This window comes from Phycodurus eques, chromosome 8 (assembly GCF_024500275.1).
Source record: "Phycodurus eques isolate BA_2022a chromosome 8, UOR_Pequ_1.1, whole genome shotgun sequence".
NCBI classification, from domain to species: domain Eukaryota; kingdom Metazoa; phylum Chordata; class Actinopteri; order Syngnathiformes; family Syngnathidae; genus Phycodurus; species Phycodurus eques.
In genome coordinates this window covers 3516927-3532886 of record NC_084532.1, presented here as the reverse complement: position 1 = coordinate 3532886, position 15960 = coordinate 3516927, and the positions used below count along the sequence as shown (strand labels likewise).

Below are 15960 nucleotides of genomic sequence, written 5' to 3'. Positions count from 1 at the left end.
AGTCACAAGGGACCGTCGGACCATCATCCTCTCTCTAATGAGCAGGTGACGGAGGCAATGCAAAGGAGGGAGGCAATAACATGGTGTCTCAACAACAAGCCCGTTTTACAGATGGGAGTGAAGAGAAGCCGTGACGCAAGCGGTATACCAGAGAAAGAGCAAAGATAAGCCGACTAGCTCAGACCGAGATGAGAACTCATATCTGCCTGATGCTAATAAGCTGTACTGACATGCTCCCACAAATAATCATGGACACAATTCTGTCCTCAGTCTGTGCTGTTAAGCGTGTAAACGTGTTTACGGTGATGAAGAAAGTTAGGGTATGAAGCCAGACAGGGAAATGTCATGCACAATCTTATCTTCGACTAAAGCCGATCATATCCTATAGAGTGTGCCACGCAGACAAGTCTTCCATTGATAATAACATTTATTAAAAAGTAGTCTTCATCAGTGCAGTGCAAACATAATAGACTAATACATGCACAAATAGAATAGAGTCTAATCGTGGGATTCATAAATCAGCGGGTTAACATTGCCCCCTACTGCCACACATTCAATACCTGTTTATTGCAAGAGACACACGATATTATGATCGGAAAATCTGTACAAACACGACCCAAAGCAAAAATCTGCTGTAAACAAGATAATAATTTTCAGGTTTGAGCAGAGAGGTCAGACAGGTTTTTTTTTTTTTTTTAATTTACAAATATTGGTAGTTGTTTGCAGTGGTCGAGAATTACACTAAATTGTATTAAGTTGTTTTTAATATTTTGCATTTCCCATGTGACTAAATCGGTAACCTAATTAGACTACCGAGAGAAAAACATACTTTTTTCTTCAAACATAAATTTAAGGAACCTGCATTAGAGAGTTTTCAAACATGGTGGCGGCTTCAATTTTTTGTTAAACTGCGCTTACCTTATCATGCGTCACGTTAGGAATAAATAATTAGTTATTAACTATTCTAGATGTTTTCCCCAATAATCATCCAGCAATAAAGTCATTTCTGTGTATAGTTTTCATTGTATTTCAGATTCATGGGGACTTAAGGCAGGGGGCAAAGTTGTCCCACAGGGGCCATGAAAGTGAAACCTAAAACACACATCACACCAAAAGGTTATCAATACTGTCAAGAAAATGAATTAAAATCTCAAAATACTAAAAAGAAGAATGCAACCCACTTGAAACGCATTGTGGCTGGTGTGTTTTCCATGTTGAACTCAGCCACAGGTATGCCTCTTGAAGCCACTTGAGGAGCAAACATGGCTGCTGGATACACCACAGACGAAGTGCCAATCTACATGGTCACCCCCCCAAAAAAATAAATTGCAATGGGCTAATTTCAGAGCATTAAAGCTGTACTATAATTCTTGAACTTCAGTGTATTTTGACAAAAGAATGTCAGACATATGAGGTACTGCGAAACTCATTACAATTGTGGGAGAAAAAAAAAAAAAAATCAATATGTGGAATCCTTTAAGCATTCTTGAACACACACTCACCACTAAGCACAGGTCACAGTTATCCAGTACTTTCTCTGCTTGAATTACGGTGTCTGAATCAAGAGCCTCTCCAAACCAAATCACAGCTGGTCTCAAAAGACCAGAACACTCTGCTTGTTCACACCTGAAAACACACGCACACGCACACAAACACAGATTGGGGTTCATTTGAAGGGAGCATAAAATACATGACAAGTCTTCCTACCTGGGAAGGTCCTGGACAGGGATCTGAGCATCATGTGTTTCTGGGTCTGGAGCTCTGAGGAAGCAATTTCATAGGAGCGGTTAAGAACTTATGTCAGTCCAAACATTTTCACGGCATTTTGCAAAAAGTCCTTTCAAAACCCCAAAGCATATTTGCAAATGGAAGCACTGAGATTGACCAATGTTTTCCATATATTAGAAAGAAAATGCAATTACACAACTACGATATACATGAGTACAAATTAAGATGTGTAAGTTTGTTAAATTCCCTATAGGTGTAAATTTTAGTATGAATGGTTGTTTGTCGCTATGTCCCCTAAAACTTGACTTGCAATGGTGTACCCCATCTCTCACTCAATGGAGAGACTTTAGTAAAATTGTTTCCTTCTACTGGATAATAGTATTATAATTTCATCCGTCCATCTATTCATCCATCCATTTTCTACCGCTTATCCGAGGTCAGGTCGCGGGGGCAGTAGCTTTAGCAGGGATGCCCAGACTTCCTTGTCCCCAGCCACTTCATCCAGCTCTTCCCGGGGGGGATCCCGAGGCGTTCATCGGCCAGCCGAGAGACGTAGTCTCTCCAGCGTGTCCTGGGTCGTCCCCGGTGTCTCCTCCCAGTGGGACATGCCCGGAACACCTCACCAGGAAGACGTCCAGGAAAAATCCGAATCAGATGCCCCAGCCACCTCATCTGGCTCTTCTCAATGTGGAGGAGCAGAGGTTCTACTCTGAGATCCTCCCGGATGACCGAGCTTCTCACCCAATCTCTAAAGGAGAGCCCGGACACCCTGCGGAGGAAACTCATTTCGGCCGACGCACAGCTGGTGACCATAGGTGAGTGTAGGAACGTAGATCGACCAGTCAATTGAGAGCTTCGCCTTTTGGCTTAGCTCCTTCTTTACCACAACGGACCAATACAAATTCCGCATCACTGCAGACGCTGCACCGATCCCCGTGTCGATCTCATGTTCCATTCTTTCCTCACTCGTGAACAAGACCCCAAGATACTTGAACTCCTCCACTTGGGGCAGGATCTCATCCCCGACCTGGAGAGGTCACGCCACCCTTTACCGACTGAGGACCATGGTCTCAGATTTGGAGGTGCTGATTCTCATCCCAGCTGCTTCACACTCGGCTGCGAACCGCTCCAGTGAAAGTCGGAGATCACGGCTTGATGAAGCCAACAGAACCACATCATCAGCAAAAAGCAGAGATGCAATACTTAGGCCACCAAACCGGACCCCCTATAAGCCTCGGCTGGGGCAAGAAATTCTGTCCATAAAGTTATTAACAGAATCGGTGACAAAGGGCAGCCTTGGCGGAGTCCAACCCTCACCGGAAACGAGTCCGACTTACTCTCGCCAATGCGGACCAAACTCTGACACCGGTCGTACAGGGACCGAACAGCACGTATCATGGGGTTCGGTTCCCCATACTCCCGAAGCACCCCCCGCAGGACTCCCCGAGGGACACGGTCGAACGCCTTCTCCAAGTCCACAAAACACACGTAGACTGGTTGGGCGAACTCCCATGCACCCTCGAGGACCATGCCAAGGGTGGAGAGCTGGTCCACTGTTCCTTGGCCAGGACGAAAACCACACTGCTCCTCCTGAATCTGAGATTCGACTTCCCGACGGACTCTCTTCTCCAGCACTCCTGAATAAACCTTACCAGGGAGGCTGAGGAGTGTGATCCCCTGTAGTTGGAACACACCCTCCGGTCCCCTTTCTTAAAAAGGGGTACCACGACCCCAGACTGCCAATCCAGACGCACTGTTCCCGATGTCCACGCGATGTTGCAGAGTCATGTCAACCAGGACAGCACCACAACATCCAGAGCCTTGAGGAACTCCGGGCCAATCTCATTCACCCCTGGGGGCTTGCCACCGAGCTTTTTAACCACCTCTGTGACCTCAATCCCAGAAATAGGAGAGCCGCCTCAGAGACCCCAGACTCTGCTTGCTCATGGGAAGGCGTGTCGGTGGCATTGAGGAGGTCTTCGAAGTATTCTCCCCACCGACACAAAACGTACCGAGTCGAGGTGTTGATGGTGCACTGCTTCCCCCTCCTGAGACGCGAGATGATTGGACCAGAATTTCCTCGAAGTCTTTTTTCATGGCCTCACCGAACTCCTCCCATGCCCGAGTTTTTGCTTCAGCGACCACCAAAGCTGCATTGGCCAGCCAGTACCCATCAGCTGCCTCAGGATTCCCACAGGCCAAAAAGGCCCAGTAGGACTCTTTCTTCAGTTTGACGGCATTCATCACCGTTGGTGTCCACCAATGGGTTCGGGGATTGCCGCCACGACAGGCACCGACCACCTTACGGCCACAGCTCCGGTCGGGCGCCTCAGCAATGGAGGCGCGGAACATGGTCCACTCGGACTCGATGTCCACCGCCTCCCCCGGAACGTGAGCAAAGTTCTGTAGCAGGTGGGAGTTGAAACTCCTTTTGACAGGGGATTCTGCCAGACGTTCCCAGTAGACCCTCACAATACGTTTGGGCCTGCCAGCTCGGACCGGCATCTTCCCCTACAATCGGAGCCAACTCACCACCAGGTGGTGATCAGTTGATAGCTCCACCCCTCTCTTCACCCGTGTGTCCAAGACAAGCGGCCGCAAGTCCGATGACACGACCACAAAGTTGTATAATTTCAAATGACATAAACAATGCAGTTTTCAATTTCAAGTGAGATGCCTTAATCAGCCTGCTTTTTCTAATGCTGTGCTAAAAATACAGACATCTTAATGTAAAAGTTGGTACAGTAATAACAATTACCAAACTTAACAACATCTCACTTACCCTTTGCCCTCCAGAGCAACACAAATGGGGCTGTTGTAATTGGCTGTTTCATGTCCACAACTTACACAACGTGTTTTAAAAAGACTTCCTGGATTTACAGAAGAGAGAAAAAAAATGGTAAGCGTGGAAAAAAAAAAAAACAGTTTATTTATCAACACGCTTACATTGAAAGCACAGTGGAACCACAAACGTTGAACAATTTGTAATTCATGCAGAATGTTCGATGAAAACTTTCTACTCTTAAGTTCGAAACTATCACCGTAATGGATAGGATATACAGCGGCTGAAATAAGTATTTAACACAAAAATCTGCTGTCATCTATACGAGGATGATGAAAATGAAATGAGAGTGGACATTTCGGCAGGATAATGGTCCAAAACATACAACCAAGGAAACTCGCAATTGGTTTCAAAGAAAAAAAATAATAAAGCTGCTATAATGGCCCAGCCAACCACCCGACTTGAATCCAATCGAAAATCTATGCAAATAACTGAAACTCAAGGTCCATAAAAGAAGTCCACGGAACTTTAAAGATTTGAAGACTGCTTGTGTGGAGGAACGGGCCAAAATCACACCGGAGCAATGCATGTGACTAGTTTCTTCATACAGGCGGCGTCTTGAAGCTGTCATTGCAAACAAAGTGTTCAAAACCTTTTTCCTGTGTCATTTCACATTATTAGTCACTGATGGTGTAGTGGTACAGTCGCCTGACTTTGGTGCAGGCAGCGTGGGTTCAGTTCCCACTCAGTGACGGTGTGAATGTGGGTGCGAATGGTTGTCCATGTCTATATGTGCCCTGCGACTGACTGGCGACCAGTTCAGGGTGTAGTCTGCCTTTCGCCCGAAGTCAGCTGAGATAGGCTCCAGCGTCCCGCGACCCTAACCAGGATAAGCGGTGTTGAAAATGGATGGATGGATAGTTTTGTCATTTCACATTATTACACACAACTTAATTTCTGTTTTTGTTCTACTTTCTTTGTATGTATGGATTATTGACATCATACATACATTACATCTGGTAAAATTTTCATGTCATTAGCGCCTTTGGAAATATATTTAATGAGGGAAATGGTGACGTTAAAATAAATATTTATTTCAGCCGCTGTAATTCAAAAGCACAAGGGTTTTTGCTTTGGCTTGTAAAATCAATCCCTCAAATGCAGACGATCGAAAAACTAACAATTTGACCTGATTAAACATTTGAAAAAGATCATCATTCATGCAGCGATTTCAAATATTGTAGCTAGAATTTATTAAAACGATATCACTAATTCAGACATGCTTGCAGATGAATCTGTAGCCGAACTGGTTACAATTCCTTAGGACAGTCTTTATACTAAAATTAGCTAATGGACTGCTTGTGGTTCCATTTACATATTTAATCCCATCCATCTATTTTCCGTACCGCTTATCCTCACTAGGGTCGCGGGCGTGCTGGAGCCTATCCCAGCTGACACTGGGCAAGAGGTGGTTGTACACCCTGAACTGGTCGCCAGCCAATCGCTGAGCACATTTAAACAACCAACCATTCACACTCACATTTACACCTTCGGACAATTTAGAGTCCGCAATTAACCTACCATGCATGTTTTTGGAAAGTGGGAGGAAACTAGATTGCCTGGAGAAAACCCAAACAGGCATGGGAGGAACATGCAAACTCCACACTGGGAGGCCGGATTTGAACCCGCATCCTCAGAACTGTGAGGCAGACGTGCTAACCAGTCTTTCACCGTGCTGCCCACATATTTAATCTTTAAAGGCAAAATCCAATCAATTGGTATGGTTCAGTATTTACCATGAATTTCGATGATATTTTTAGTTCCAGCACGCCGGTGAAGTTCATCAATGTTCTGAGTGATGACAGTGACTCCACGGCCCTGTTTAGCCAGACGCTCTTCACACTCTGCAATGGCCAGGTGAGCGTCATTTGGAGTTTTTGTAAGCATTACTTCACGACGGTAGTGGTAAAATTCCCAGACACGTGAGGGGTTTCTTGAGAAGGCCTCAGGAGTGGCAAGATCCTAAAAAGGCAGAGTAGCAAAATTAATATATAACACAGATTTACTCTTGCTCAAAGTCAACTGGGCTTCAGCTCTCCTGCAAAACCTGAAAAGAGGAAGCGGTAAAGAAAATTGATGGATGGAAGTACCAATACAAATACCAATAGATAAAAGTACTCACCCTAGTGTGCATCTGCTTGGTTAACATAATGTGTGTTACTCGCCAACACGCGCTACAGTTGCTTGTTTACTTTAAACTTAGCTTCTAGCAACATGTGTGACGTCATGCAGGCTTGTGATCGTGACATCTAGAGTATGATCCACTGGTGAAGGCAGACTTGTTTTATTTTTTGTTTGTTTGTTTAAGCCGTGAGAAAGAAATTTCAGCTTTCGGTTTGTTCCACACATATTGAGGTTCGACAATAAAAGCATACCATATGTAATTAATATTGAACAGGTCACTTGCACGCTGCACTAGAGGAACGAAAGTATGTGTGTGTGATTTGGGTTTGCTGAAAATTAAACACACTTTGTATTCTATTGTCCTCTATATCATAATCTAAGATGTCAGCCTTTCTGTCAAATGCCTGCAGACGGTCTGAATTTTTACATGTATAAAGACTCCGATTTTTGTTTATGCACAAAGTGTTTCAACTTTCAGCGGAAGAGGACACTATATATTTGAGTAAAGTTGCTGTTTAATGAAGAGTGTAAGGTCAATCAGCCAATGAGCAAGATTAATTTCATCTGTCTGTCTGATACGTACTGTGATGAGTTGCTTTCATTACTGCTTGGTTGCTCTTATTTGTTTTGTATTTCTGTCCTGTAAGCATGTAGGGCTGCGCACCTCGTTTGGAGTATGGCACGATGAAATAATAATAATAAATAATAAATAAACTGGCGGCACGGTGGCCCGACTGGTTAGAGCGTCTGCCTCACAGTTCTGAACCCCGGTCCCGCCTGTGTGGAGTTTGCGTGTTTTCCCCGTGCCTACGTGGGTTTTCTCCGGGCACTCCGGTTTCCACCCACATCCCAAAAACATGCATGGTAGGTTAATTGACAACTCTAAATTGTTCGTAGGTGTGAATGTGAGTGTGAATAGTTGTTTGTTTGTATGTGTCCTGCGATTGGCTGGCAACCAGTTCAGAGCCAGTCTGCGTACACAAGACATCTAAGGAAAGCCTGGTCCACTTATCAAAGGAGAAGACTTCACTTTGCACACGGATGCTAAATTAATTAGCAGACAGTCGGAAGGAGATCATCAAAGTTGAGACACGGACACCTGGGTTCTCACTCGGATGCTAAGTTAATTAACTTTCACCTCCAGCCAGTCTGAAGAGTCTCACCAACAGACTTATTTTTTTGGGACAGTGGCTTGATGACCAAGAAGATGAGAAACCCGCTGTTCGGTGGCTCCCCATGAAGCCACAGTGACACCCACAGGCGGTGGAAATCTACCGCAAATCCGGGGGACCTAATCACAATCGGCATCGAATTTGAATGATGTATGATATTTTAAGAACTTTGCATGAACGTTCCCAGTGTTACCATCACAACAGCGCCACTAGTGATTGTATTTCTGCAAATTTGTTTTGCTTCACCCCACACAACACAACACAAATGCCACATTGCAAATATTAGTGTTCTCAACAACCACATAGAATTGAAACATTCATTACAGGGATTTAAGAGGATGTGTGAGAGACAATGCAAGGCTGGAAACTGGTTTCGTCAGCTTAGATCCAATAATTAATATTTTATCCCACTGGTTTTAAACCACAAAATAATCCTAAAATGCAAAAGTAACATTAAGAGGTGGTCTATCTCCCCTTTTGGCCCTGGAGGGAGGGGGGGGGGGGGGGGGGGTCCACCCCCTTTGCAGCTGGGCATAAAGGCTGGAGCCCCCTTTGTCATGGGCGCTCGTTCGACCAAATTGCCGAAGACCGGCTCAGCCAGGAAGCCCCACCTCTCACCACGAGGTGGCGAGGACACATCGGGCCCTTCCCCGCCGCAGGGCATCCTGTCAGCGCGCTCCCGAGCTACGCCTTTTGGTGCCTTGGGCAGCTCACGGGCAAGCTCCGTTGGGAAGGAAGCAGGCGGCGCACGTCTGCTCTAAGCGTCTTGCGAACGGCGACACCCAGGCTCTGGCCATCCTGCCGTGGAACTCTTTTTCCTGCACTTCTTTTTTTTTCTCCCTTCTTTTCCGCCAAATCCACCTGTTTCCCATGCGGACCGGACTGGCCAAGATTCGCAAGATCAATCAGCCTGCCGAAATTGAGTTCCACACGTAAATCCAATTTGCGGTCGACCAAAAGTACAGATTAGTGCATATTTGGGTTTAAATTAACGAGAAGAGGAACATCCAGCTATATGCATTGTCACTACACGCTCATTCCACCCTCACATCACATGTCCAGCCTCCTCATACCAATGTTTGTCTGTCCTTTGTTTTGCTTTTTCCTGCCTTGTTCCCCTGTAGATTCCGCCTGGTAGAGCTCATAAAATTTTCGATAAAAATTCACTACCTGTATCCTTTGTGTGTGTTTGGGTTCAACAAAAGAGTTCTGGTTATTGAGAACTCTTATCTAATTCCTGTAGCAACCTTCAGATTACGAGACATAGAGGTAGTGACAAACTTTGTCCTTACACATCTAAAAAGACATGTAGTGCCTCTTTACCAGATAAAATAATTCGATTTTTTACGCTGAAACTTAAAATCACGCTAAACTAGAAGTGACGCAGGCGTCGCTTCCGGCTTATTCTTTTCTCCTAAATTAATTACGTTTTTATCCAAACCAATATACACTACGACGCTTTTCCTCTTTGTGTGGCATCACCCAAAAAAAAAAAAAATGAATGAATGACAAGGTAAAAGCAAAATACAATGTGGAATTAATACTATCATTTAGATGCTCACAGAGATGAAGTTTCATGAAATTTGCTGAATCTCCTGGAATGTCACGCGTGACAATAGATGCAACTTCAAATTTTGCTTCTGCATATGAGGCATTATTTTCCAGAAAAATGTGGTCGAAAGAAATGTCTTAACTTCAAATTGCTCGACATTTGGTGCATTCGTCTTTCAGGCTTCCTATATGTACAGGCACTGAAAATGGGGAGGAAAAAATACATAGCTTTCCAAAACACTTCCACTCTTTTGGGGAGACTGGGTACAAGATTTTGGAGCATACCTGTGGGAACCTTTCCCAAATTGCCAACAAGAACATTTTTGAGGACAGAGGTCACTGATTGAAGATGAAGCAATTGATCGGCAGATAATTAAAATTCAAAATGTGCTGTTTGACAAAAGTATACAGATTTCTCTTGGACCTTCCAATCCCAGATAGATTAATTAATGATATATTAAAAGACGTGTCCCGAGATTGAGTTTTCCTTAAATAGCTTATCATCTTTCATTTTTCGATTTTGACCACTATGGAAACAGCGACCACATCAGACAATGTGTCTGAAATATTTTTTCCTGTAATATTATATGTATATTTTTTTATCCTCTCCTTGAGCCGTTACCTTATTGTGGTGGAGGGGTTTGTGTGTCCCAATGATCCGAGGAGCTAAGTTGTCTGGGTCTTTATGCCCCTGGCAGGGTCACCCATGGCAAACAGGTCCTACGGTGAGGGACCAGATAAAGCACGGCTCAAAGACCCCTTATGATGACGACAAACAATGGACTCAGTTTTCCCTTGCCCGGACGCGGGTCATCGGGCCCCCCTCTGGAGCCAGGCCTGGAGGTGGGGCTCGAAGACCAGCGCCTGGTGGCCGGGCATACACCCATGGGGCCCGGCCGGGCACAGCCCGAAAGGGTAACGTATAGGGACGTGGAATGTCACCTCTCTAGTACTGGTGTGTGAGGTCGAAAAGTTCCGACTAGATATAGTCGAACTCGCCTCCACGCACAGCTTGGGCTCCTCTCTCTTGAGAGGGGTTGGACTCTCTTCCACTCTGGAGTTGCCCACGATGAGAGGCGCCGAGCAGGTGTGGGTATACTTATTGACCCCCGGCTTGGCGCCTGTACGTTGGGGTTCACGCCGGTGGACGAGAGAGTAGCCTCCCTCCGCCTTCGGGTGGAGGGACGGGTCCCGAATGTTGTTTGTACCTATGCACCAAACGGCAGTTCAGAGTACCCACCCTTTTTGGAGTCCTTGGAGGGGGTGCTGGAGAGCGCGCCCGCTGGGGACTCCATCGTTTTGCTGGGGGACTTCAATGCTCACGTGGGCAATGACAGTGAGACCTGGAAGGGCGTGATTGGGAGGAACAGTCCACCCCGATCAGAACCCGAGCGGTGTTCTGTTATTGGACTTCTGTGCTCATCACAGATTGTCCATAACGAACACTATGTTCAAGCATAAGGGTGTCCCCACGTGCACTTGCACGAGGACACCCTAGGTCGCAGTACGATGATCGACTTTGTGGTCGTGTCATCGGACTTGCGGCCGCATGTCTTGGACACTCGGGTGAAGAGAGGGGCGGAGTTGTCAACTGATCACCACCTCGTGGTGAGTTGGCTCCGATGGTGGGGGAAGATGCCGGTCCGACCTGGCAGGCCCAAACGTATTGTGAGGGTCTGCTGGGAACGTCTGGCATAATCCCGTGTCAGAAGGAGTTTCAACTCCCACCTCCGACAGAACTTTGCTCACGTTCCTTTGCTCACGTTTTGTTCTGGCCGAGGAACAGTGGACCAGCTCTACACCCTCTGCAGGGTCCTCGAGGGTGCATGGGATTTCGCCCAACCAGTCTACATGTGTTTTGTGGACTTGGAGAAGGCGTTCGATCGTGTCCCTCGGGGAGTCCTGTGGGGGGTGCTTCGGGAGTATGAGGTGCCAAACCCCCTGACACTGGCTGTTCGGTCCCTGTACGACCGGAGTCTGAGTTTGGTCCGCATATCCCGCAGTAAGTCGGACTCGTTCCCAGTGAGGGTTGGACTCCACCAAGGCTGCCCTTTGTCACCGATTCTCTTCATAACTTCTATGGATAGAATTTCAAGGCGCAGCCGAGGCGTAGAGGGGACCCAGTTTGGTGGCCTCAGTATTGCATCTCTGCTTTTTGGAGATGATGTGGTTCTGTTGGCTTCATCAAGCCGTGACCTCCAACTCTCACTGGAGGAGTTCGCAGCCGAGTGTGAAGCGGCTGGGATGAGAATCAGCACCTCCAAATCTGAGACCATGGTCCTCAGTCGGAAAAGGGTGTCGTGCCCTCTCCAGGTCGGGGATGAGATCCTGCCCCAAGTGGAGGAGTTCAAGTATTTTGGGGTCTTGTTCACGAGTGAGGGGAGAATGTAACGGGAGATCGACAGGCAGATCGGTGCAGCGTCTGCAGTGATGCAGACTTTGCATCGGTCCGTTGTGGTAAAGAAGGAGCTAAGCCAAAAGGCAAAGGTCTCAATTTACCGGTCGATCTACGTTCCTACCCTCACCTATGGTCATGAGCTGTGGGTCGTGACCGAAATAACAAGATCCCGGATACAAGCGGCCGAAATGTGTTTCCTCCGCAGGGTGTCCGGGCTCTCCCTTAGAGATAGGGTGAGAAGCTCAGTCATCCAGCAGGATCTCAGAGTAGAGAGAGTCCTCCACATCGGTCCTCCACATCGAGAGGAGCCAGATGAGGTGGCTGGGGCATCTTTTCAAATGCCTACCCGGTGAGGTGTTCCAGGCACGTACTACCAGGAGGAGACCCCGGGGACGACCTAGGACACGCTGGAGAGACTACGTCTTTCGGCTGGCCTGGGAACGCCTCGGGATCCCCCCGGAAGAGCTGGATGTCGTGGCTGGGGTGAGGGAAGTCTATGCGTCCCTGCTAAAGCTACTGCCCCCGCGACCCGACCTCGGATAAGCGGTAGAAAATGGATGGCTGGATGGATATTTTTTTTATTATTATGATATAAAAAGCGGTACGGTGATCGACTGGTTAGCACATCTGCCTCATAGTTTTGAGGACCTGGGTTCAAATGCGGCCTCGCCTGTGTGGAGTTTACATGTTCTCCCTGTGCTTGTGAAGGTTTTCTCTGGGCACTCCGGTTTCCTCCCTCATCCCAAAAACATGCATGGTCGGTTAATTGAAGAGCCTAAATTGGCCGTAGGTTTGAATGTGAGTGTGAATGGTTGTCTGTTTCTATGTGCCCTGCGATTGGCTGGCAACCAGTTCAGGGGTACCGAACCTGAAGATAGCTGGTTAAGGCCTCTTTATTCTCCCGTGCCCGGATTGCATCACGTGACCGACGCATTGGGCTGCGTGGCCCCTATGCGACACTTGACGCGCACATGGCACAAACTGTCGCCGCGTGCAGAATGCAGCTGAGATCATCTCACGTGATTGGTCCGTTTTATTAATATGCTGTGATGACGTACTCAGCTATCCCCTTGGTTCCTCAATAGCGCCATCCCGACTTTCATTTCGTGGCCGCACATACCACCTACGCCGCCACCTTCTTGATCGATTTTGCAATATAATTAAGTGCATTATCTGGTCATCTCGTATTCAGACCCTTTGCTGTGACATATATTTAACTCGGGTGCTGTCCATTTCAGCGGCACAGTGGCCGACTGGTTAGAGCGTCAGCCTCACAGTTCTGAGGACCAATCCCCAGCCCCGCCTGTGTGGAGTTTGCATGATCTCCCCGTGCCTGCTTGGTTTTCTCCGGGCACTCCGGTTTCCTTCCACATCCCCAAAACATGCATGCGAGGTTGATTGACAACTCTAAATTGTTCGTAGGTGTGAATGTGAGTGCGAATGGTTGTTTGTTTATATGTGCCCTGCGAATGGCTGGCAACCAGTTCAGGGTGTACCCCGCTTCCTGCCCGTTGATAGCTGGGATAGGCTCCAGCACGCCCGCGACCCTAGTGAGGAGAAGCGGCTCAAAAAATGGATGGATGGATGGATGCTGTCCATTTCTTCTGATCATCCCTGAGATGGTTCTACATCTTCATTAGACTCCAGCTGTGATTGATTATACTGATTGGACCTTCCTAGAGCTGGCCATCTGGCCAAACTGAGCAATTGAGGGAGAAGAGCCTTGGTGAGAGAGGTAAAGAAGAACTCAAAGATCACTGTGGCTGAGTTCCAGAGACCAGAGATGCAGTCCGGAGATGGGAGAAAGTTCTACAAAGTCAACGATCACTGCAGCCCTCCACCAGTTGGGGCGTATGGAAGAGTGGCCCGACAGAAGCCTCTCATCACTGCAAGACACATGAAAGCCCGCATGGAGTTTGCTAAAGAAAACACCTGATGGACTCCAAGATGGTGAGAAATAAGATTCTCTGGTCTGATGACCAGCAAATAGAACTTTTTGGCCTTAATTCTAAGCGGCATGTGTGGAGAAAACCAGGCACTGCTCATCACCTGTCCAATACAGTCCCAAGAGTGAAGCATGGTGGTGGCAGCATCATGCTGTGGGGGTGTTTTTTCAGCTGCAGGGACAAGACGACTGGTTGCAATCGAAGGAAAGATGAATGCGGCCAAGTACAGGAATATCCTGGACGAAAACCTTCTCCAGAGTGCTTAGGACCTCAGACTGGGCCGAAGGTTCACCTTCCAACAAGACAATGACCCTAAGCACACTGCTATAATAACGAAGGAGTGGCTTCAGAACAACTCCGTGACTGTTCTTGAATGGCCCAGCCAGAGCCCTGACTTAAACCCAATTGAGCATCTCTGGAGAGGCCTGAAAATGGCTGGCCACCAACATTCACCATTCAACCTGACAGAACTGGAGAGGATCTGCAAGGAGGAATGGCAGATGATCCCCAAATCCAGGTGTGAAAAATGTGTTGCATCATTCCCAAAAAGACACATGGCTGTATTATCTTAAAAGGGTGCTTCTACTAAATACTGAGCAAAGGGTCTGAATACTTATGGCTGTGTGATATTCCAGTTTTTCTTTTTTAATAAATCTGCAAAAATGTCAACAATTTTGTTTTTTTTTCCGTCAATATGGGGTGCTGTGTGTACATTAATGAGAAAAACATTACTTGAAAAATTAGTGAAAAATGTAGGGGCTCTGAATACTTTCTGTACCCACTGTATATATATATATATATATATATATATATGATGTACATTGAAATAGCTTTATCAATACTCATCATCATCAAAAAGAAAAGATGTGAATGCATACCTGAGCTTGCCATTTCCTCCAGTAGCCCCCCACCCCTCTGAAGGTAGGGACTCCACTCTCTGCACTCACCCCTGCTCCAGTGAGGATGACTATATTGGAGGCCTTAGAGAAGATCTCCCTAAATGCTGCCAAGTCTGTGCAAGTCCATTCCCGACAATTCCCATTATTACGTATCTGTTCTCTGTATGAAGACAATGAGAATGTGTGATCGGCCCGCTTACCTGAACTGGGTCTGGTCATACTTTGGCTGTCCCAACCTTTCCTCAGGGGACCATAAAGGTTTATCAGGCCCCTTGAGGTCAGCTGGCGTACAATCATCAGGTTTCAATGACTAGGGACAAAGTAGCATTGTTATCTTTGTCATCACAACTTCAATGTTGTTGTTTTTGTTGTTGTTTTTTTTTGCATCAGTAATAACTTGTAGTCAATACATTTTAATGTCATACAATAATAACTCGGCTTTGTGTCTTTGACAGATTCATACCTAATGTCTGCCTTGTAATACTCTTCCCAGACAGTTCATTCGGTATATATGCTTGATCTTATGACATTTAATATTTATTAAATTGAACATTTCTGCATTTACAATGAACATTTATTCTTTTATGACTGACACATTTAGAGATATACATTTTATTACCTTTCAAGTTCTACATCCCTACCAACTACGTCAACAACAATACTGTTAAAACAATACCATCCGATCGTGTCATTTAAATAAGTGTTAATTCCAGATCGTTAATAAAGTCTTCGAGTCGAGTTTTAGATCCGGCTGAACTGTCTTAAGCTTGTAATTAACGATAACATTTTACGTGAGCACAGGTTGGAGATTAGATATTTCTCCAAGCCTCACATATGTTCATGCAGATTGGTGCGCAGTGACTATGCTATTCCTCGTAGCTAAGCTTGTAGCCGTTTGTTTACGGACTGTTAGCAAGCAAAACAACGCTGTTTCTCGCAGTAGCTGTGATTGTACAGCGGTATGAAACTGCAACAACGTGTATGCACACGTTGATACAATTCCAAATTTGTTCGCAAACCCGATTATAAAGTCGTCCGCTACCTGTCAAACTGTGACAATGGAGCCTCGACACTTCCGCTTCCTGATCTCCGGCTGTACATTTTCTATATTTGGAGTTGAACCTTACAGTAACTATCAAAATGCAGTATAAAAGAGAGAGAAACACTGCATGTTATATACTGTCAACGATAACAGTGGAAATCAAAATGGGTCTTGGTAATGAGAAACACGTTAAAAAAATGACCAGTAGAGGGCGCACTTATACCACCTACTGTACATCATATTATTACCTCTCTCTCT

General features: G+C 46.2%; 1 protein-coding gene across 1 annotated transcript; it reads right to left on the bottom strand.

The window, feature by feature from the left end:
• Positions 1–409: 409 nt before the first annotated feature.
• On the bottom strand, positions 410–15876 carry sirt5 (sirtuin 5). The gene is made up of 9 exons (XM_061684041.1): positions 15703–15876; positions 14861–14970; positions 14640–14773; positions 6307–6532; positions 4511–4598; positions 1708–1761; positions 1503–1626; positions 1182–1297; positions 410–1092 (listed from the first exon to the last, which is right to left on the bottom strand). Exons 2-9 carry the CDS (start codon positions 14955–14957, stop codon positions 1020–1022), a joined length of 912 nt encoding a protein of 303 aa, XP_061540025.1. The 5' UTR covers positions 14958–14970; positions 15703–15876; the 3' UTR covers positions 410–1019.
• Between the last annotated feature and the right edge of the window lie 84 nt (positions 15877–15960).